At 35.9% G+C, this 23028-nt stretch overlaps 1 protein-coding gene across 2 annotated transcripts in view; it reads left to right on the plus strand.

Moving 5' to 3' along the window:
* The window catches only part of LOC111043462 (nephrin), a 227446-nt gene that overhangs the window by 88136 nt on the left and 116282 nt on the right, over positions 1-23028 (plus strand). For both annotated transcript variants that reach the window (XM_039425564.1, XM_039425565.1), the window contains exons 4-5: positions 2669-2782; positions 17013-17216. In XM_039425564.1, the coding sequence (XP_039281498.1) occupies positions 2669-2782; positions 17013-17216 (318 nt within the window). The remainder of the gene's footprint in view (positions 1-2668; positions 2783-17012; positions 17217-23028) is intronic.

Here is a 23028-nt window from a genome sequence, read left to right on the forward strand (position 1 = left end):
GACACCAGCTGGCTCAGATATACGCGTGAACACTAGCGTCAGGTGATCAATTTCCATAACGGCAAGGAAAGTTGTGTGAGTGCGCCACACAAGATTTTTATCATTATACAATATTATCAATCTCCAGTAAACTGAAACTGAAGTAAAGAGCAGCAGTACTGACGGCCGAGCACTGTTATTGGTGGAAGCCGTGACCTATCAAGGTGAATGTCTCACATTGGCTTAGACAAGCCTCTCCCCAATAAGCGGTTCATACTAACGTTACAAAATGGCGGTTGAATCAGAAAACACAGTAATAAAAAATCCATAAATGACCAAATAAAATATTTGAAATCAATAGAAATATGTGACAAGAACATGAAAAACCAATTGATTGAGATAATACTGTAACAAATTACTAACAAACTTATGATAAAACTAGATTGGTAGGTATTGTATTGGTTGAAATTAATTTGATCGTTCAAAACGTAACTGTGGATCAACCTTTCTCATAGGATACTAATTACTTTTGTTACTGATCACCATGATTGGGTGACAGTGAGTTTTAAGTGGAGAATCAAGTCCTGGCTGCGTGCCAGAGTAGTATAGTACTCCTTGAGTGAATTTTTTTAGGAGTCTATAGTTGATATTCAGAGGCCGTCACCGTGTTAGCCATTCTATGCCATGTTTCAATTTTTGACGTAACAGTGTTGTCAAAAACTTATAATTATGTGAACTATGTATATTGACGTGATGACCTACCCAGCGCATCTGGCTGGCTAATTGTCCTACGAACGAAGATCGATGATTATTTCATACCCAAATTTATTGGGTATTATTATTATTATTATTATTATCACTCCATCTCTTTATCAAAATCATCATGACTCATAGGTATTTTAGAAGCTCCATAAATCATACTATGTGCAGCATCTGACAACCATGGCGCATACGCGCTTCCAGTGGGAGAATATCAAGTATCAAGTAAGTAAGTAAGTATCAAGCAGTAGGCCTAAGTTTGTTAGAAATTAGATGTCAAGACATCAGTATTGGTTTTCTGAAAATGGGAGACTTGTGAAAACCTGTACTGTGACCTTCAGGTCTCAGGGTCACTAATTTCTGCCTATGACACTGTTTCCAAAGTAGACAGTAACCCGAGATGTGAGATACTTTCCACAAGAGCTTTCGATACACATTTCCTTTAGTGAAATCCACGTTATAATTGCAGTGGAGAAAGATAGGAGAACAACGTTGTCGATTCTCAGTCTACCCACTGCCTTGTAGATAGCTGATATTTCTGATTTCAAATCAAATCTTTATTTGTCCCAAAAAACATATTACAATAACAAAAATGGTTATGAAAGAGAAAAGTGAAATACAATATAAAATTAAAAAAGAAAAATACTATTAAATAGGATTATAATAACTATATTAAAAACGGGAAGTCCCTGCAAGGTTCGAGGAACGTGAGCGCAGAGGCCTAGTGTTCAATGCTTAACAGTTCAAGAAAATAATAATGTGATATTATTAAGAAATAGGGAAAAGAAAAAGTGAGTGAGGAAGGGAAAAGAAAGAGCAGAGTGAAGGCATACGGGAAAGTAAAGAATAGTTGGAAATTAGATAAAAAACATGAGAAGCCTTTATATTAAGCTATGAGGAAATAACATTGCCAAAATGCAGCTTTCTATTTAATTTACTTGTGATGAAATAGTTAGGAATAACATTGATGGCTTTTGATTAAATATAACTGTTCATTCATATACAAAATAATCAAATAATATTCTATTCCTGAAGAAAATAATATATTTTCTAATGATTGAATAATACATTTCCATAACTAAGATTCAATTTATCTTTTTTCTGTATAGGGCTACTTTTATAGAAATAGAAAGAATCACAAACAGATAGAAAGAATGACAAACCATTATCACTTGAAAATGGCATCAATGTCCGAAACATGTTGTGATTAAATATTTCAAAAAGGGTACTAAGATTTTTATTTTTCTTTCTATTTCTAAGATTCAATATTTTTTCAATTTATCATATTTCTAGATTCTTGAAACCCCTATCTGGTAACGTTGCGAAGTTAGAGAAGGATATCACTATCTGCTTTGTCGAATGCTAGACAAGGATATCATCACCAATGTTGATCAAACACTGCCACTATAACGTGGACCTCTATTGCAGCCTGTGCCACCCTGATCGATGATCTTCAGCCCTTCTGTAATAACAGGACAGCCCTCCAAATAACTGAGTGTTAGTTCATAAATCACCAGGGACTCTTATCGAGACCCTGTTCATAAAACTATTGAAGCCCTAATGTCTACTACATTTTATTGATTACAAAACCATGTGCTGTCTGGATACTTCTGACATTTACAAATGTTCGTACGAAGAATATTTTTTTCAGAAAGTTCCACTTGGAAGTGACAGTATATCTAGTAATGCTACCCATTTAACTACTGCTGACATTAAGTCGCTCAAGAATCGGCTGCATTAGATAAATGATATAAAAGAACTCGCCTTAGAGCTTTTGATTAATGGTCTGTCTTTGAGTGGTGGGCCAGAAATGAAAGCTACGATAAGGGCACGGTTAAGGAGCCGGAAAACTCGCTAAACATTCCACCACTTATTCTTTTATTCATCCATTTGATTCATTTATTCATTAATTTATCCATTTATGTTTCAGTTCCCCCCGAGAGATTGAGTGTGGTGGATGAGCATGGAGTTCATATACAGAACTACATTCTGGGACCATACAACGAGGGAGATTCTATAGATATAGCCTGCATTGCGACTGGTGGTAAGTCGAAGTTTATAATTGTAAATTGTAGGCTTTGAACGGTTCCCTAGTGGGAGTGTTTCTTGGTAGAGTAGAAGGCATGTTTAACACAATACCTTTGTAGACTTTTGCGTACTGGTAGGCTATATGATAGTTCCTCTAATTTCAAATCGATTATTCTATCCATTATCCTTAAATCTTGAGCTTCTTTCAAAGAAATGAGGTTATTATAGACTATTACTGTACAATGATTATTTTGAATATTCAATGAAAGCTATATAAATGGAACTAAGGACTTTTACTAAAAATCTGGTGTGGCGCACTCACACTACTTTCCTTGCCGTTATGAAAATTGATCACCTGAAGCTAGTGTTCACGCGCATCTCAAGTCTGCCATTCAAAGATATGAGACAGCTGTTGATAGGACAATAACGCTGGAGACACACAAGGTCTGCTATCTCTTCGTAGTGAATGATTTAAAAGAACCAACACTTGCCAACAGTTTGCAATTAAATAATCACATTTTCTCGAATTTCAAGCTTATTTTCAATTTTAGGTGAGAATGTTACTGGACATTAATTGCAGAGATTTTCATGCTCTATCTTTTACATTTGAAATTTAAATTGTATAAGAAGGCTGATAATTGAGAATCTAAAATCAAACTTTGCATAGATGGGGCGGAGCTCCTAAAATTTTTACAGATATGGGACTTGTTGCAGTTGATAGAACTTATCAATGACTATTTCAGGTATGAATTTGATCAAAATCGTTGGAGCCGTTTTTGAGAAAATCGTGAAAACCCCTGTTTTTGACAACATTTCCGCAATTTTAGCCGCCATCATGAATTGCATTTGATCGAAATTGTTCGTGTCGGATCCGTATAGTGTAAGGACCTTAAGTTCCAAATTTCAAGCCATTCCGTTGATTGGGAGATGAGATATCGTGTACACAGACGCACATACACACACACACACACACACACACACACACACACACACACACACACACACACACACACACACACACACACACACACACACTCACCACACACACACACACACCACACACACACACCACACACACACACACACACCACACACACACACACACACACTCACTCACACACACACACACACACACACACACCACACACACACACAACACACACACACACACACACACACACACACACACACACACACACACACACACACACACACACACACAAACCCACATACACAACAATACCATAACCACTTTTTTGGACTCAGGGACCTTGAAACGTATAGATATTTAGAAATTGGGGTACCTTAATTTTTTTCGGAAAGCAATATTTTCCTTACCAATGGTAATAGGGCAAGGAAAGTAAGAAAGTGAACTTTAAAGTGGACTAATTAAGTCCACTAATAAGTGGACTAATTAAGTTTACTAATAAGTGGACTAATTATTGAGTCCACTAATCAAGTGGACTTTTTATAATGCAAATATTGACCGAAAAACTGAATAGTAGAAGGATGGAGTAGATGTTTGAAGAATGATTGAAATGGAGGGGTTATTACAGTCAAAAACTTGAGCGAATTTCTGTGTCTTCGGCGAAACGTCTGTTTCCGTTTTTACTTTCCTTGCCATATTACCATAGGTGAGGAAAGTATTGCTTTCCGAAAAAATTTAAGGTACCCTAATTTCTAAATTTCTATACGTTTCAAGGTCCCCTGAATCCCAAAAAGTGGTTTTTGGGTATTGGTCTGTATGTGTGTGTGTGTGTGTGTGTGTATGTGTATGAGTGTATGTGCGTCTGTGTACACGATATCTCATCTCCCAGTTAACGGAATGACTTGAAATTTGGAACGTAAGGTCCTTACGTGCATCCTGATCTTTCTATCAAATGCAATCCAAGATGGCGGCTAAAATGGCGAAAATGTTGTCAAAAACAGGGTTTTTCGCGATTTTCTCAAAAACGGCTCAAACGATTTCGATCAAATTCATATCTGAAATAGTCATTGATAAGCTCTATCAACTGCAACAAGTCCTATATCTGTAAAAATTTCAGGAGCTCTACCCCATCTATGCAAAGTTTGATTTTAGATTCTCAATTATAAGCCTCCATAAAGAATTTGAACAACAAATTTCAAGTGGAAAAGATAGAGCATGAAAATCTCTGCAATTGATTTCCAGTAACATTTTTACCTAAAATTGAAATTCGAGAAAATGTGATTATTAAATTGCAAACTGTTGGCAAGTGTTGGTTCTGTTAAATCATTTACTACGAAGAGATAGCAGACCTCGTGTGTCTCCAGCGTTATTGTCCTATCACCAGCTGTCTCATATAGTAGACTTGAGATGCGCGAGAACACTAGCGTCAGATGATAAATTTTCATAACGGCAAGGAAAGTTGTGTGAGTGCGCCACTCCAGATTTTTCTGGAATAGGCACTCTCCGATCTGAAATCTTGCATCATGAAATTCATAACTCCTGTAATAGAGAGATTAGGCTCACAAACAGAGTGTGTCAAGAACTGCCGCTGTACCAACATTAATCTGTTGTAAAAACTGAAGTAAAGAGCAGCTGAAGTAAACTACAACTAGAGTGAAGAGCAGCTGAAGTAAACTACAACTAAAGTGAAGAGCAGCTGAAGTAAACTACAACTAAAGTGGAGAGCAGCTGAAGTAAACTACAACTAAAGTGAAGAGCAGCTGAAGTAAACTACAACTAAAGTGAAGAGCAGCTGAAGTAAACTACAACTAAAGTGAAGAGCAGCTGAAGTAAACTACAACTAAAGTGAAGAGCAGCTGAAGTAAACTAAAACTGAAGTAAAGAACTGCAGTATTTTATATTGACTGTTGAGCACTGTTATTGGTGCAAGCCGTAGCCTATCAAGGTGAACGTCTGCCATTGACTTAGACAAGCCTCTCCCCGATTAGCGGTTCATACAAACATGACAAGATAGAGAATCGGCAACACTGTTTTCCTATCTTCCTCCACTGCCATTATAACGTGGACCTCCCTTCATAACGAATGCAGTAGAGATTCGACAAAGCCTTGGCTAGTTACATACACATCGATTTTTGGTCGTACGATATTTTGTCGTCACTATGAATTCTATGAGATTAAACGGAACTTGGCAAACATCATATGTTTGAAATCATCTGTTCAATCTAATAGAATTTATAAGGACGGTAAAATATCGTACGACCAAAAATCGATGTGTATGTAACTAGCCTAAATGTTCATTGGAATCACGAAACCGTTTCACTTTGAGACACAAACAAATCTGCCATGTATCTTTGAGTCTGGCCATTCATCCAGGATTAGAAGAGTGATGGCACCCACCTAGGCGCTCTCTCTCTTTCGCAGATACTCTCACTGTCCCACTCGCACTCTCTCACTCACTATCACTCTGTCACACTTTCTCACTGTCCCACTCACACTCTCTCCTTCTCTCTCACTCATTCTGTCTCAGAGAGTTAGTGGGAAGAATACTTTTAATATTCTTTTCCAAAGAATGGACATTGATATGTCCAAAGCTCCGCCAATTTATGTAGATGCATAACAATATTATCTATCTTATCTATAGTTATTACAATTTTGTTTTTTTTCATATTATATACAGCTCAATAATTATTTTTTTAATTTATATTTTGTAAATTCATCCATAATTTTGCTGTATTGTATATAAGTGTATAAGCCAGTATATATTGTAATCTACATAAATAAAGTACTCAATCAATCACACTCTTTCTCACTCTCTCATTCTCTCTTTCATCCCCTCTCTCTCAATCACTCCCACTCCCTCACATTCCCACTTTCACATTCTCTCTCTCTCACTCTCAAACTACCTCTCTAACTCTTCATCACTTTCTCACACTCGCTCTCTCACTCTCTATCACTATCTCACACACTCTCTCTCTCTTTCTTTCCCCAACTCACCCCCACTCTCCCAATCTCACTCTCTCTCACTCTCCCACTAACTCACTTTTTCCGTCACTCCCATCTCCTCTCACCCTCTCCCACTCTCACACTTTCACACTGTCCCTCTCATACTCTCTCTCTTTTGGTAGAGAGTTAGTGGGAAGGATATTTTTAATATTCTTTCCGAAGAATGGACATTGATATGTCCAAAGCTCCGCCAATTTATGTAGATGCATAACAATATAATTATTATCTATAGTTATTATATTACAAATTGCTTTTTCATATCATATACAATTCAATAATTATTTTCTTGGTCTATATTATGTAAGTTAAATTCATCTATAATTTTGCTGTATTGTAAGCTATTGTATTATAAGTGTATAAGCCAGTATATATTGTAATCTACATAAATAAAGTACTCAATCAATCTCTTTCCCTCTCTCACACTCCCTCCCAATCACTCACTGTCCCACTTTCACACTCTTTCTCATTCTCTCTCTCACTCTCAAACTCTCTCTCTAATTCTTCATCACTCTCAAACTCTCTCTCTAATTCTTCATCACTCTCTCTCTTTCTCTCTCTCCCTCTCCAACTCTCCCCCACTCTCCCAATCACTCTCTCACTCTCCCACTAACTCACTTTTTCCGTCACTCCCACCCCCTCTCACCCACTCCCACTCTCACACTTTCACACTGTCCCTCTCACACTCACTCTTCCTCACTCTAACTCCCTCCCACAAACACTCAATCTCTCTCCCTGACACACTCTCTCTCTCTCACTGTCCCTCTCACACTCTCTCTCCCTCACTCTAACTCCCTCCCACATAAACTCTCTCTCCCACACATACTCTCTCTCTCTCCCACACACACTCTCATTCTCTCCCTTCTCCTCACCTTCACTACCTCACTAACTCTCCCCCACTCACCCAATCACTCTCTCTCTCTCACACTCTCTCTCACTCGCCTACTAACTCACTTTTTCCGTCACTCCCACCCCCACTTACCCTCTCCCAATCTCACACTCTCACACTGTCCCTCTCACACTTTCTCTTCCTCACTCTTACTCCCTCCCACACACACTCTCTTTCTCTCTCCCACACACACACTCTCTCTCACTCTTTCTCTTTCCCTCACCTTCACTCCCTCTCACTGTATCTCTCTCCCTCTCACACACACTTTCTCTCTCTCTTCCCCTCACATTTACTTCCTCACACTCTCACCCACTCTCTCCCTCACTCTCACTCTCTCTCTCTCTTACACACACCCCTTCCACTCTCTTTCCCTCTCTCTCTTGCCAAAACTAATACGAAATCGATTCCGAAAAACAAATTCCAGCTGGAGATTTTCACTTCAAACCGCTATCATTGATTGAACGGGAACCATTGATGTAATGTATAGAGAAGGCTGACAGTTTATAGGTGGAGATTTTGTGCGGCGTTTCAGAGTCAAACCTTATCTTTTGTTTCATGGTATGAGGGATGGATGAAAAATTCCTCTGGAGGCAAAAACTGATGGAGAGCAAAGCCTCTTACTTATCACGCTGAGCTATTGATAAGAGCCCCATAAGTCACCCGGAGTGTAGAGAGTAATCCATCGTTTTCCTCACATAAGATGGAAACACATTACTTATAAGTCTGTATTTTATCGCCTACACATGCATTGGAAACTGTTTGAGATTTGAACTGTGTTTTTGAACTTCTGTATTCCAAATGTGATAAAGTATTTTAATAAGGCCTATGATAGAAAATCACTATAGTGAGGTCCACGTTATAATGGCAGTGTAGGATTGAAAATACTGTTGCTGTCCTTTTCTATCATACAACAAAACAGATAGCGCTATCTCTCTCTAGCTTTGCAATATTGTCTGTTTTCCAGAATATTTTATTTCTACTTTTGACAGTGACTGTACAATCTCAGCCGCCATTTTTTTTCTTCATCCTATCAAAATACTTTAGTACACAAGTCGTATAATTGATTTAAAATGTATTTTTGGAACAATTAAATAATTTTCATAGATTACCGTATGAGAAACACAAATTAAAATCGCTGTGGCTACAGTTACGGTAACCGTAGCTCCATTCGCGTTCCGGTAAACATTTGCGCAGGCGCGGCTACCGCTATTTACATGTGCATTGTGGTGTTGATGGTTTTTGGTGACATGGTTATGATAACCTATCGTTTCAATGAAGTTAGTTAGAAATAAGTTAGTAATAATGAAGTTAGTTAGTTACTTAGAAACATAACCATGTCACCAAAAACATCAACACACCACAATGCACATGTAATAGCGGTAGCCGCGCCTGCGCAAATGTTTACCGGAACGCGAATGGAGTTACGGTTACCGTAACTGTAGCCACAGCGAATTAAAATAAGTGAAATGACTTTTAAAAGTTGATGACTAACTATTAGACTTCATTCATGCTTCAGTTAGACTACCTACACGTATAGGTTAGACCTACTCGTGCCGGTATAAATAATATTAAAAGGTTATTTCAGATTTATTTCCATTGAAATTACTTATTTTTAATAGGATCTCTATTTTTACATTATTTTTAGAAGAAATTATAACAGAATATCTACCAAATAACTCAATTTCTGTTGTTTTGAAATTCAGATTGGTGTATCACAGCTTTTTAAATTAGCCGCCATTTAAGGTTTGTATAAAAATAAAATATGATCTCAGTTATGGAAGCAATTTTTTTAATCAAATTATGAAAAAAATAAATTCCTGATTGATTTGACATAAAATTGATTATTTTATCAAGGAAATGATAATTATTATTAGATCGAATTTATTGGGATGAATTGAGTAACAGCTGTGTACAGTCAGTGGCGAAATGGAGAGACTTGGCAACGTCTTCCTCCTATCTTTCTTCATTGCCATTATAACGTGGACCTCACTATAGCACCTTTGTTATCTATATAATAGGAGAGAGTAGAGTTGTGTTTGTTCATTTGTACGCATCAAAACATGTCGTCAACTTGACTTGTGGATTGCATACCGGAAAAACGGGAATGATTTAGAACTCCAAATTTTGCACATAGATTCTGAAAATAACAATCTAATTAACTTGAGGAAGGTTTCTAAACAAGATTTGAGCTCTTTCACTTAATCATGCTAGTAGGATACCGAGTTGAAGAACTTATCTATACTATAATAAAGTGAAGAACTGGCTTATACACGCGTGGGATAGGAAAATTATGTTTGACGCATCTTCACGTCTGATCTACTGGACTGATCAACTTCAAATTTGCTTATATATCTTATTATATTTAGCGAGCAATTTCTGTATATTTATATCTGGTTATTTTTATATCTGGTTATTTTCATATCTGGTTATTTTTATATCTGGTTATTTTTGTTCAATGGATCTCGAAAACGGCTCTAACGATTTTCACGAAATTTGGAACAAAGTAGGTTTATGATATGAAGATTAGATTGCACTAGGTCTTATTCTTTGGAAAACTGCCTGACCGACATTAAAAGGATAATTCATCCTTGGAAAACAGATGATAATTTCGTCGTCTCTCGATAACAGAAGATGCGTGTGCCTGTGTGGGAGAGAGACAGAATTATTTTCAGCCGTGTAATCATAATCAATCAGCGAGAAATTTTATCTAGCTAGACAATTTAATCGATTTGATCAACATAATCTGATTTGTTGACATGACATGATAGTCCTCCTAAACTAGAGTTTTCAAATTTTCAATGTTGATCATTATTTGACAATTTCAAGTGATTAGTGAGTGTTATTTTGTTAATCAATTTGGTTTGTATCTGATCTAAATCATAATTTTTTGTTTTTAAATGTTTGAACACAGAGAAAATTGAACCCTAATTCAAGTGTATGGAACATAACCTACTTTCTGGACTATTTATAGTGTATAAATCGAAATTCGAGAAAGAAACAGTTTTGGGCTGTGCCTGTTAGTACTTCCCCAATCATTTTAAAGAATTGTGTTCAGTTTATCAAAAGTCAATAAATAAATAGCGAGCAAAGCTCGGTGCCCCAATATTTCTCAATTAATGCTCGATTTTGCATTACCGGTCGCGGTATTGATGTATTGACAATGGGAGGACGTGTTAAGCGGGTTGCCTACATTGCTGGAAAGAAGGGGTTAGCCACTATAATCAGTACCAGGTCAACAAATTTGTTACCACGCAAATTTGATATTTTTAGAAGATTTTCCATTTACTACATCAACAATACCATCTTCTATCCTCTGAATCTCATGGATTTATATCGTACCGAATTTGAAATGTTCTGTCCCAAAAATTCAAACTTCAGTCACTCATATCTCAAAAAGTAATGATCGGAGAAAAAATGTTTTCCTGAAAAAACTTTTTCATTTTGAAAGCTTGATGATATACAAATCGCAAAATTTGGAAGAATATCAGGAGTAGAAAGTTTATTTTAGCGTTGCACAGCCTTAACATTCCCACATAAGCTTCGCCTCAACATTACTTCTGAAAGAATTGATTGATACATGTGGATTAATTCAAATGTGGAAGAGTTGGTTCAATTGTAAATTATAGACTAGGGTAACAGAGATCTGATGCGATTGATGAATTAAAGTTTTCGGGTTCAAGACATAACTAACCCATTTTTTTTGTGGAAAATTTTCAACTCTTATGAAAATTATCCATCCAATTTTGAACAAATTGATAATTTCAAATTATTTCACCTTTTATGTGTCCTGGACATGAAGAGACTGCATTTTACAACACCAAATTTCCCCCAGTGCAAAGCACGGGTAACATGCTAGTCTCTAATAAAACTAATGCAGATTCAAGTTGAAATAATGGACAAGGGTTACTTCACTTAACGGTATAAAGCAGCCACTAGCCAACACGTTTCTCGACTTAAAACACCACTCAAAAACCATTAATCACCCCTCGGAGCTTGTAAGCCATCTTGTATTTTCTTTAGGCTCCTACCGAAAAACACCTTTCTCTCGCAGACCGGAATTTAATTTTCATTAGTGAATAACAGAGTTAGAAAGCTGCACTCAATCGGTTCTCGATCAATCATTAAAGGTTATTGAGAAAAACAATACACTGTTCCACTCTCAAAGAGATTGAATTCTATCCTATTATATTAAAAAGAAAAAAAAATTATATTAAGCGAGCAATATCTGTTTATATTTTTACTTTCCTTGCCCTATTACCATAGGAAAGGAAAGTATTGCTTTCCGAAAAAATTAAGGTACCCCAATTTCTAAATCTCTATAAGTTTGAAGGTCCCCTGAGTCCAAAAAAGTGGTTTTTGGGTATTGGTCTGTATGTGTGTGTGTGTGTGTGTGTGTGTGTGTGTGTGTGTGTGTGTATATGAGTGTATGTGCGTCTGTGTACACGATATCTCATCTCCCAATTAACGGAATGACTTGAAATTTGGAACTTAAGGTTCTTACAATTTAAGGATCCGACACGAACAATTTCGATCGAATGCAATTCAAGATGGCGGCTAAAATGCTAAAATGGAGAAAATGTTGTCAAAAACAGGGTTTTTCGCGATTTTCTTGGAAACGGCTCCAACGATTTTGATTGAATTTATTCCTAGAATAGTCATTGATAAGCTCTATCAACAGCCACAAGTCTCATATCTGTAGAAATTTCAAGAGCTCCGACCCATCTATGCAAAGTTTGATTTTAGATTCCCAATTATCAGGCTTCAGATACAATTTGAACAAGAAAATTCGAGTGGAAAAGATTGAGCATGAAAATCTCTACAATTATTGTTATGTAACATTTCCACCTTAAATTGATACTATGCTCGAAATTCGAGAAAATGTGATTATCCAATTGCAAACTTGGCAACTGTTGATTCTATTAAATGATTTACCATGAAGAGATAGCAGACCTCGTATGCCTCCAGCGTTATTGTCCTGTCACCAGCTGGCTCAGATATTTGTTTATAAGTAGACTTGAGATGCGCGTGAACACTAGCGTCAGGTGATCAATTCTCATAACGGCAAGGAAAGTTGTGTGAGTGCGCCACACCAGATTTTTATATCTGGTTATCTGGTTATATGATTATTTTTTATGTTCAACGGATCTCGAAAACGACCAACGATTTTCACGAAATTTAGAATATAGTAGGTTTATGATATCAAAATTCGATTGCACTAGGTCTCATTACTGGGAAAACTAGCTGGAGGACATGGAAGGGATAATTCATCCTTAGAAAAACAGATGATGATTTCGTCGTCTGTCGATAACAGAAGATGCGTGTGCCTGTGTGGGAGATCAGCTGTAATTAGCTTACCGTATCTCGCGAGAAATCTTGAAATTCCAATTGACTCGATCAAAATACAGTAATCTGATTTGTTGACATGAAATGGTATATATCATAGTATTCAAAGTTAATTATTATTCCACAGTTCTAAGTGATAAGTGAGTGTTATTTTGTTATACAATTTGGTATGTAAACAATCTATATTAGTACTTTTATGTTTTCAAATATTTGGACTGAAAATTTCACCTGAATTCAAGTGTATGGAACATAACCTACTTTTTGGTATATCTATAGTGTATAAATCAAAATTCGGGGAAGAAACAGTTTTGGGCTGTGCCTTTTAGTCCTTCCTCAATCATTTTAGAGAATTGAGTTCTGTTTATCAATGAATAAATAACTAGCAAAGCTCGGTGCCCCGATATTATAATATAATGAAGTAAAGAATTGGTTCTTACATGTACGGGATGGGAAATTCACGAATGACGCATCATCACGTCTGATCTACTCAACTGATTAACTTTAAATTTTGCATATTATAGTTTATCAATATTGACCGAGTATGATTATGGACCTATACTGAATTCTTCAAGATTTCAGTGGCTCAAGGTGTTATTGAACCTATATTAATGTGTTATATCAAATGAAAACTACTTGAAATATTGTCAAAACTACTAATTCATTGAAATAATTAGAGATACCTGTTTCGCCGTCTCAATTGTTACACCTCCTCATTACGCCGTCTCATTATACACAGTAAACTGTATATCTAGTAAACTGGAATAGTTATTTGTGCAACTAGTGAGCAAAGTGACAGTTAGCTGCACCGAAAGAAACGTTTACGCCTGAGCCGTAGGCGAGGGCGGAATGGCTTCTTGAGTGCAGCAGAGGAACTTTGCGCACGTATTTCACATTTTATTTTTCCTACAGTTACCATTGAATATGAAAAGTGGGTAATAATGAGTAAAATTATGGCTAAAATCCATCAAATGTTTGTATGTGTGATGCTGTTATTAACAACCTTAATTCCTTTAAAAATTAATAATTCAATTGAAGTTGAAAATTCTCAGCCAAAGTTCTCATTTTTATTCATTCAAGAATCAGAAAAAAACAGATAGAACAAGAAATTCGCATTCAAAATACACGCCAACAGCTGATTGGCTGAACCGAGCTGCAAGATGGCTGAACCGACAAGCGCGCGACCTAGCGGGAAGAATCGTACCTAAGATTGTTTCATCCAGCTAAAAACTACAGAAACAGGATTAAGAAATTTAGACTTTTGCTCAAATTACCGAGAAAAATGCTCTAAGTAAACTGAAAAATATTTATAAAAATAACATAGACAACAGAGAATATTTATTGTAGTATTCCTATGTTTTTTTATTTATATGGATATCAAACGGTAATCATTTAACCTCAAAATTCGAATTTTATAATGGATATTTGCTACTTTTCACAATGCTTGAAGTTGAAATAATAATTATCAATAGAAAAGAACTATTATTTATTATTAAAAGATGAGAATTCGTAAACGATGATTATTTAATTATGATTTAGATGAACATTATTCTTGTTTTGGATTTCTAGATTGGGATTTTATCATAAATGTAGGGTAGCCATTGAAATGATTCTTATCTAAATCTAACCACAGTCATTGTTACCAACTTAATTTTTGTTTTCGTACACTAATCCTCCATATAACCCACCAACTATTTTGTGTTGCCATGTTGCAAATCTGGAGTGCAGAAAAAATTTTTCCCGCACTAGAGCGGAAAAGTGATTCTTTGCGTTATGTAATCAGTGCAGGAATGGCCACTTTTCAAGGTAACTGTAGGAAAACATAATTGCTCCATGTAGTGAACGTATCAACTTATCTAGTAAACTGGAATCACATAAATTGTGACCTTGACTTGGTTCTTGATATCAATTTTCTAACTTTTGTTTGTGTTATTAATAGCTAGCTCCGCAAGGGTATAATTGAAAACTTGATCTTCTGAAATCTTGAAGAGCTCTAAATAGACCTATTTCTTCGGTAAATTGAGAATGTATATGCAACATTTCAATTAAATCAGTCCAGTAGTTGATACGTGATGATGAGTCATTCAAGAATTTTCTATCCCGTACGTGTATAAACACTTCCTCCTTTTAACCAAAGCCATAGTGCATTCTGGTGACGTTAGCACAAGTAGCCTCCTACACCAATAAAAATTTGTTGATTTCAGCTGATCTATATTATCTAGTGTTATTATTGGCGAAGGAGCCCTATCTGTGCTGACATTACTACAGTATCAACCATCTGTCATGCTCTAAGAGCCTTTCACATGACAGCGATTTACGCTCGGATGTCGCGCGATAGCTCGGTTTTAGTAGTCGCCGGCGAATCGCGGCGGTTGTCATCTCAGACTTAACCGAGGGCAAATCGCTCATGAATCGCTGTCATGTGTACGAGACTGGCAAATCGAGCGATTTGCCAACCGCGCGACAACCGAGCGTAAGTCGCTGTCATGTGAACAAGCTCTAAGGCTTTGTTTACGGAGGTAGTGATTTAAATCAATTCTTTCCTTTATCATATTATAGATAAATATCGGGGCACCGAGCTTCGCTCGGCATTTTATCAATTGATAAACAGAACACAATTCTTTGAAATTATCGTGTTTATATTTTACAGCTGGCTATACGTCAGCTTATGAATTTCGGGGATGAGATATTTTGATTTTTCACAGACGCACTCGTCCACTCACTTTTTCATCATTTACAGACGACGAAAGTCTCAGCTGTTTTTCCAAGGATGAATTATCCTTTCAATGTCGTTCAGCGAGTTTTCCCAGGGATGAGACCTAGTGCAATCGAATTTTTATATCATAAACCAACTATGTTCCAAATTTCGTGAGAGCCGTTTTTGAGATCCGTTGAACATAAATAACAAAATATAGATAATCAAATAGGAATAATATAAACAGAAATTTCTCGCTTAATATAATTGACCGAAGCGAAGCTGAGGTCTTAGTTTCGACTCGATCGGCTTTCGTCTGTTTGTTTGTTTGTACTGCAGTTACAGTCACTTCTCGCTTAATATAATAGGATATTTTTTTGTTGACCGAAGCAAAACCGAGGTCTTAGTTTCGACCCAATCGGCTTTTGTCTGTTTGTTTGTACCGCAGTTATTGTCCGATTTGGATGAAATTTGGTATGCAAGCTCTTTGAAACAAGGCGCAGAAACGTATGTGTAACGATTTTTGATAAAACCTCTGGTTTTTTGTAATATTTGAAAAACCAAACTAACCTCAATCTAGAAAGGATGTGTCTTTGAAGATACAGTGATTCATTGCCATACTTTTTCGCATGTACTGTTACGAGCACATGGTGCTCGAGTCGGTTATACTGTGGTTTCACACACTGTGGGACCCAGGTTCAACCAGGGTCGTTCCTATCGAATTTTTTTGCAGATAATACTAATATTGTTTTATCTTATTCTAATAATATAAATTGATTTATCGAATTCGTTGGATAAATCAGTTTAAAAATCTTTATTGTATTGGAGTCCAATACTAAAGTTGTAGAGAAAAATTTGTATGTAAAGGTATAAAGGTAATTTTTTTTTGTGTAGTTGATAAGTTGATATTGTGGTAATTATTCACATTAAATCAAAGTACTGAGACATTTTCAAAAAACCACAGATTTATTGATACTTAGAAAGACCGGTTCCGGTTATTACACCATTGTCAATCTCTGATAAAGACCGAAACCGGTCTTTCTAAGTATCTATAAATCTGTGGTTTTTGAAAATTCTTAGTCTTTTTCATTTGAAAGGTATATATTTGATATAAAGGTACCTCCTTGATAAGTCCGGTGTCCCTGGAAACGGTGTCTCTAGCACTTTCAATGGAGAAAATAATAGATGACATGGCTAAATCTTCACAATATACTGTACTTACTGTACTGGCCCTTCTCATTAGATTGAAAGTTGTATTCATGAGCGAGGTTCACTGTTCGCAGAACTACTAGTAGTTTCATGTTCAGTGGCTTTAAAATAAAGTATTCATTCATAGAAACCTATTTTATAATCTTATCAGAACTCAAGGCATTCACTTGTTTCATTGCCTCCAGGTCGCCCAACAACCAGAGTGACGTGGTGGCAGGACACCGCTCTCCTGGATGACACCTGGGAGACCATGACCAATAGGAGGGTGCGAAATGTGCTGAGCATTGCACCTCTGCAGAGACACCATCTGCATGCAGTCTTCACATGTCAGGCTGCCAATAACAACCTCGTGCCACCCATTTCCAGCTCTGTTACTGTCGATCTCAATTGTGAGTAGTTCAATTATTTAATTTGATATATAAATAAGTTTATTTGAATTAGTATATTTCGCACCTAGAGCAAAAAATTAGATTTTTCCGGCTCGAAATCGGTTTTCGAGTCCGAGGCCGTAGGCCGAGGACTAGAAAAGATTGAGAGCCGGAAAAACATTTTTGCCTGTGGTGCAAACGATATTTTTCGCCACACTACAGGTATTGCTGACAAAATAAATGAAGAATACTCGTTATCGTACCTATCTCTTGATTTTAGTGGTAGAAGATCTGCAGTCAGGATTTCAGATTCTTTTAAAATTTCACTTTGAATATCATGGGCGTCGTCATCTTCAAGCATTTTTGAAGATTTGGGATGTGCTAATCAACAATAAATAATTGAATAAAAATGGTTGTGGAGCGAATGTTGATTTAGTTTGATTCGAAATTCGAACTGAAATAATGGGGACTTCAGATGAAGAAAGTTGGCACTCGCCCGATCTAGCGGATGACTTATTAACTACAGACTTCCATGAGCGGCTGGAAAGAGTACTTTTTCCGGCCTAGGCCGGAAAGAAACCTGTTTCTTACTTGAGACGAGAGTCATCTGCAAAGAAGGTCTCTCAGATCTACGTAGGGACTGGAAAACAGCTGCTTTCTGTGCACTGTGGCGAAATTTTTTTTTCTACTTCTACAGATGAAAATTTCATTCAAGAGAAATTGAATGCATTCAAATGATGATGAATTGATTATTAAACGAAAATCCAAATTAAAAGCTGTAAATCACCTCGAAGTCTCACAGCAAATATTGACAACAGGGTAAACAACTAGATGGAGATTCGAATTGTGCTACTTTTCAAAAATTATTTGTCAGCCCGGGAATCGAACTCGGTACCTTCTAATTGCCAGTCAGGGAAATCACAGACTCACATTATTGCTCAGTCAGTCGAAATTCCATCGAGCTGTTCACCCTGTTGTCAATATTTGCTGTAGAAGAAGTCTTCGGGGTGATCTACAGCATTTAATTTAGATTTTCGTTCAATAATAATTATTTTTTTACTTCTTAATCACCTCTCCCTCTTCCCACCACCTTCTCTACCTCCTATTCATTCTCCTCTAGGCCATTTTCTTCTATTCCTCCACCCTCTTTTCATTTCAACTTCCCAATTTAATCCTCCTTCGTATCATCTTCTCTTACTTCCTCCTACCTGTTCCTCTTCCTTCTTTTCAATCTCTTCTTCCATTCCTCCACCCTCTTTTCATTTCAACTTCCCAATTCAACCCTCCTTCGTCTCATCTTCTCTCACTTCCTCCTTCCTGTTCCTCTTCCTTCCATCCAATCTCTTCTTCCTTTTTTCGTACTCATTCTTCTTTCTCTTTCACTCCTCCTCCTTCTTTCTTTGTCCTCTTCTTATTTTCCTCACCCTTTCTCTCATACTTCTTATCCTCCCCAACATCATTTTCGTCCATCCTTCATATTTCACTTATCGTCTCTCCCCTATCTATGTGGCTTCTTCTTCTTCTTCTTCTTCTTCTTCTTCTTCTTCTTCTTCTTCTTCTTCTTCTTCTTCTTCTTCTTCTTCTTCTTTTTTCTTCCTTCTTCTTCTTCTTCTTCTTCTTCTTCTTCTTCTTCTTCTTCTTCTTCTTCTTCTTCTTCTTCTTCTTCTTCTTCTTCTTCTTCTTCTTCTTCTTCTTCTTCGTTCTTTTTCTCTTCTTCTTCTTCTTCTTCTTCTTCTTCGTCTTCTTCTTCTCTTCTTCTTCTTCTTCTTCTTCTTCTCTTCTTCTTCTTCTTCTTCTTCTTCTTCTTCTTCTTCTCTTCTTCTTCTTCTTCTCTTCTTCTTCTTCTTCTCCTTCTTCTTCTTCTTCTCTTCTTTTCCTTCGTCTTCTTCTTCTTCTCTTCTCTTCTTCTTCTTCTTCTTCTTCTTCTTCTTCTCTTCTTCTTCTTCTTCTTCTTCTTCTTCTTCTTCTTCTTCTTCTTCTTATTCTTCTTCTTCTTCTACGTCTCTCTACGTCTTCTTAGTCTCTACTTCATTCTCTTCATCTTCTACTTCTTTTTTTCTTTCTCCCTCTCTTATACTTCTTCCTCTACCTCCTCCTCTCTCTACCATCATCTCCATTCTTCTTCTTCCTCTGCCTCTTCTTCTGCCTCTACCTCTCCTTTTTCTTCTTCTTCTTCTTCTTCTTCTCCTTCCTTCATGTACAATTCACGAAAAGTTCGCAAACAACTATCCATGTTGTTAAATCAAATATTCACAGAAAGCTGTTATTAGTTAGAAATTCATAATCATAGAGTTGCAACTTCCTGCAGTTTAAGACAAGTCTAGACGAAACTTGGTTCCATTGTTTGGTTTAACATACCCGGCATTCCAAGCATGCTCGAAATGCTCTGGTAATATGAATCGGAATGGGAAACAGTTTAGGAGTTGCTGGTTATTATCCTAATAACTTGATTCATCTATCACTGGATATAATAATTGATATAACTTCATCACTGGATATAATTATTATGGAGAGCTTATACTTAGTAGGGCTCGTAGAACCATATCTTACCTTCAACTCGCAATTCTAATCTATATGGTCTCGATGCTAAAACATAACATAACAGCTATAACTTTAACTGGAGCTATGTGTAGGAACGATCAAGTGTAACCTACGGTTAATAGAACTGAGTTTTAGGTCGGTTCAAGTTCTAAATACCTTGCAACAAACCTACTTGTAGGTTCTGTAATGAGATAAACAGTCTGTGATTGTTTATTCTACGGTACTAAAGTGGTAGTATAATATTACTACATGCATCAAGTACATTTATGATAATACTAGCCGTCAGGCTCGCTTCGCTCGCCATATCCGTCTAGCCAGGGGGCTCCGCCCCCTGGACCCCCGACTGGAGCGTCCAGGAATGAGATCAGCAGGCTCGCTTCGTTCGCCTGCATTTTTCATTTGAGCATTTTTATCATATGTTAGGACAATCCAGTCGGGGGTGCAGACTAAACGGATATGGCGAAGCGAGCCTGACGGCTAGTAATATAATATTCCCAGGATTGAAGTAGCAGTGTCCAATCAATTTTTCCGCGATAAATGCATTAAAATCTTCAACTTGGTGCCAACCTAACAAAGTTAACTCAACTTAATGCCAACCTGACAAAATTATTAATTTAGTTACCAGTTAACAACTGTTTCGAAGAGGTACTCTATCTAGATTATAGTTCTATAATGTATTGATGATATGGAAATTTCAATTATAACTAAGAGATTGGGAGAAGAAGAATATACATGTTAAAAGACGAACTTTAAACCCTTAAAAATAACCCTTAGAGTTAGAATATTGCCAAAAGATTTCTTAGTGCGCCTCTAAAGGGCCAACCTGAACATACCTACCAAATTTGAACGTTTTGATCCGTAGATTTTAGTTCTGCGAGTGAGTGAGTGAGTGAGTGAGTCAGTCAGTCAGTCAGTCAGTCAGTGAGTGATTGCCATTTCGCTTTTATATAATATAGATTATACGTTGTTATTACAGTTTACAGAGTAATTAAATCTTGTTCGTAAGTGGGAGAGGGATATGAATATGAGGAATAATTGATGAATTTGAGGTTGAATGTACTTGAAGTCGATTTGAAGAGAAGGTAATTCACAAGCTATTTCTATCATCCGATGTAATTATTATCTTATCCGTCAATCTATGCGGAGTCTCTCCCATTGATAGTGAAATAATCGATGCAATTCACACGATAAGAACATATTTAGAAAACTTTTATAGAATGATATTTCATAAGTTATTCGTTTGGAAAATCTAAATCTTGATCTAATGATGTTACGAGTAAAATAATGCGGAATATCTCATTCATAAAGTAAAATTTGATATAGAAAGTAGGGATGGGTATCGGAAGACAAAACATCGATGTTTTTTTCACCTGAACATCGATAAGTGAAAAACATCGAACAGTAAACATCGATGTTTTCAAACATCGATGTTTTTAAACATTGATGTATTGCCCTACGTTTTTGCGGATGATACTATGAAGACTATTATAATATGTCCTTAGAGTGACTCAGATAGTGAAAATCAATTTCATTTTTTATGTACATATAGAAAAAAGGAACATAGCTTTTGAAAAGTAGTTAACAATGACGAAATATTATTGATTGGCAGCTGCAGCCAAACTGAAAGTTTATAGGTAATCAGACTTGACATTTAGTAACGGAAATTGATATTTAATCGAATTTAGAAAAGTAAATCCAATATTCTAAAATATTGTTTTATAGATTTGAATTCTTGTTTGGTATAAAACGAATTAAGACGGTATTCTATAGTCCAAATTTTGTGAAGAGAATAAGTTGAACTAATAATATTACTTTTTTTATTAAATGGATGAAAAGAATGATCAAATAATTTTGAAAGAATAAATACTCAAAAGACATGTCAGAAACGATGGATGAATAGATTTTCATTGGTATTAATATTAATTCAGTGAAAATGATATAATGTGCAGTATAATATGATACTTACACTTATTATTTTGAAAATGATAAAACAGGGTGAAATCAATTTAATTGAACCCACATCACTTCTGTTAATAAGCTCACAGAGATTAGTTTATTATTTTGTATATAGATTGGAAGTCAATCATTTCGGAAGTTGATTGAGTTATTGGTATAAATGTTTCATAAATTTCGAAAAAGAGCTTCTGAAGCAACTACAATTTTATCTAGAGCTATTGTTTCAATAATTTAACAGTTATTAACTGGAATTACAGAAATTTTGGACTAAATTTTCTTTTGTTACAAGAAAGATTCATCAACTCTAAACATGACAAAGATAATGATTATATTTCGTTACTATTCTAGCATCTATAAAAAGTTACTCTTCCTCTCAAGAAATAAAATAAAAAACTTAAATAAAATTTAAAAAATTAGAATTGTTTTTCTTTCTTAGTTCTGAAAAACATCGGATGACCGATGTCTAGTTAAAAACATCAAACAGTAAACATCGATGTTTGATGTTGACACATCGATGTTTTTAAACATCGATGTATCGATACCCATCCCTAATAGAAAGTCTGGATCGTAGAGAAAAGATACCATTGAATAAATACTAAATTAAATACTAATCGTTCATGGTCTGAATTGACCAGTGCGTGGATAAAGAGTAGTTGAAACGATAAAACTTAGCTTGTTAATAGCTGTATACAAAATTAGAATCTTAACGCTTTTTTCAACATTACTAACTATTTTAACATAACTAGAGAATATACATCTGTAGTGCTTCTCCACTTAAATTTTATCCCTCTTCTTACTTCTCCACATTCTGAACTTTCCTCTTCTCCTCCTTCTTCTTTTTTCCTCATTTTCTTTCTCTCTTTCTATTCCTTTTTATCTTGATTATTTCAAACGACTTTCGTGTTTTCTATAGTATCTCAACTTTGCATAGTATTACTCACAATATTATAAGGATAATTCTGAACAATACAGTAGGCTACAATTCCATGAATATTGTTTGAAAATTGGAAAAGGAGAATCCAAATTTAGGGGTCCCACAATGATGCTTCAGATACTCCCAACTTATTTGTCAAGTATTCATCCTTTTATTATATGGTACTAAAGTAGCAGTATGATATTACTACATGCATCATTCATAAATTATCGATATAGGAGTGAATTATTCTACTTTAGACCACATTTTTAGAGTATATTGATTTAAAGTATATTTTGTGTCTACTTTTGTTTTAAAGCTCTTCGTTTCAATTTCTAGTTATTTTAAGGATTTTTTTTAAGCAACTCTTACCAGCGGGCAAAGATTTTTCTTTTTGCTGGTGATGCTTAGAAATTTTATAAT

This window comes from Nilaparvata lugens, chromosome 4 (assembly GCF_014356525.2).
Source record: "Nilaparvata lugens isolate BPH chromosome 4, ASM1435652v1, whole genome shotgun sequence".
Lineage (NCBI taxonomy): Eukaryota > Metazoa > Arthropoda > Insecta > Hemiptera > Delphacidae > Nilaparvata > Nilaparvata lugens.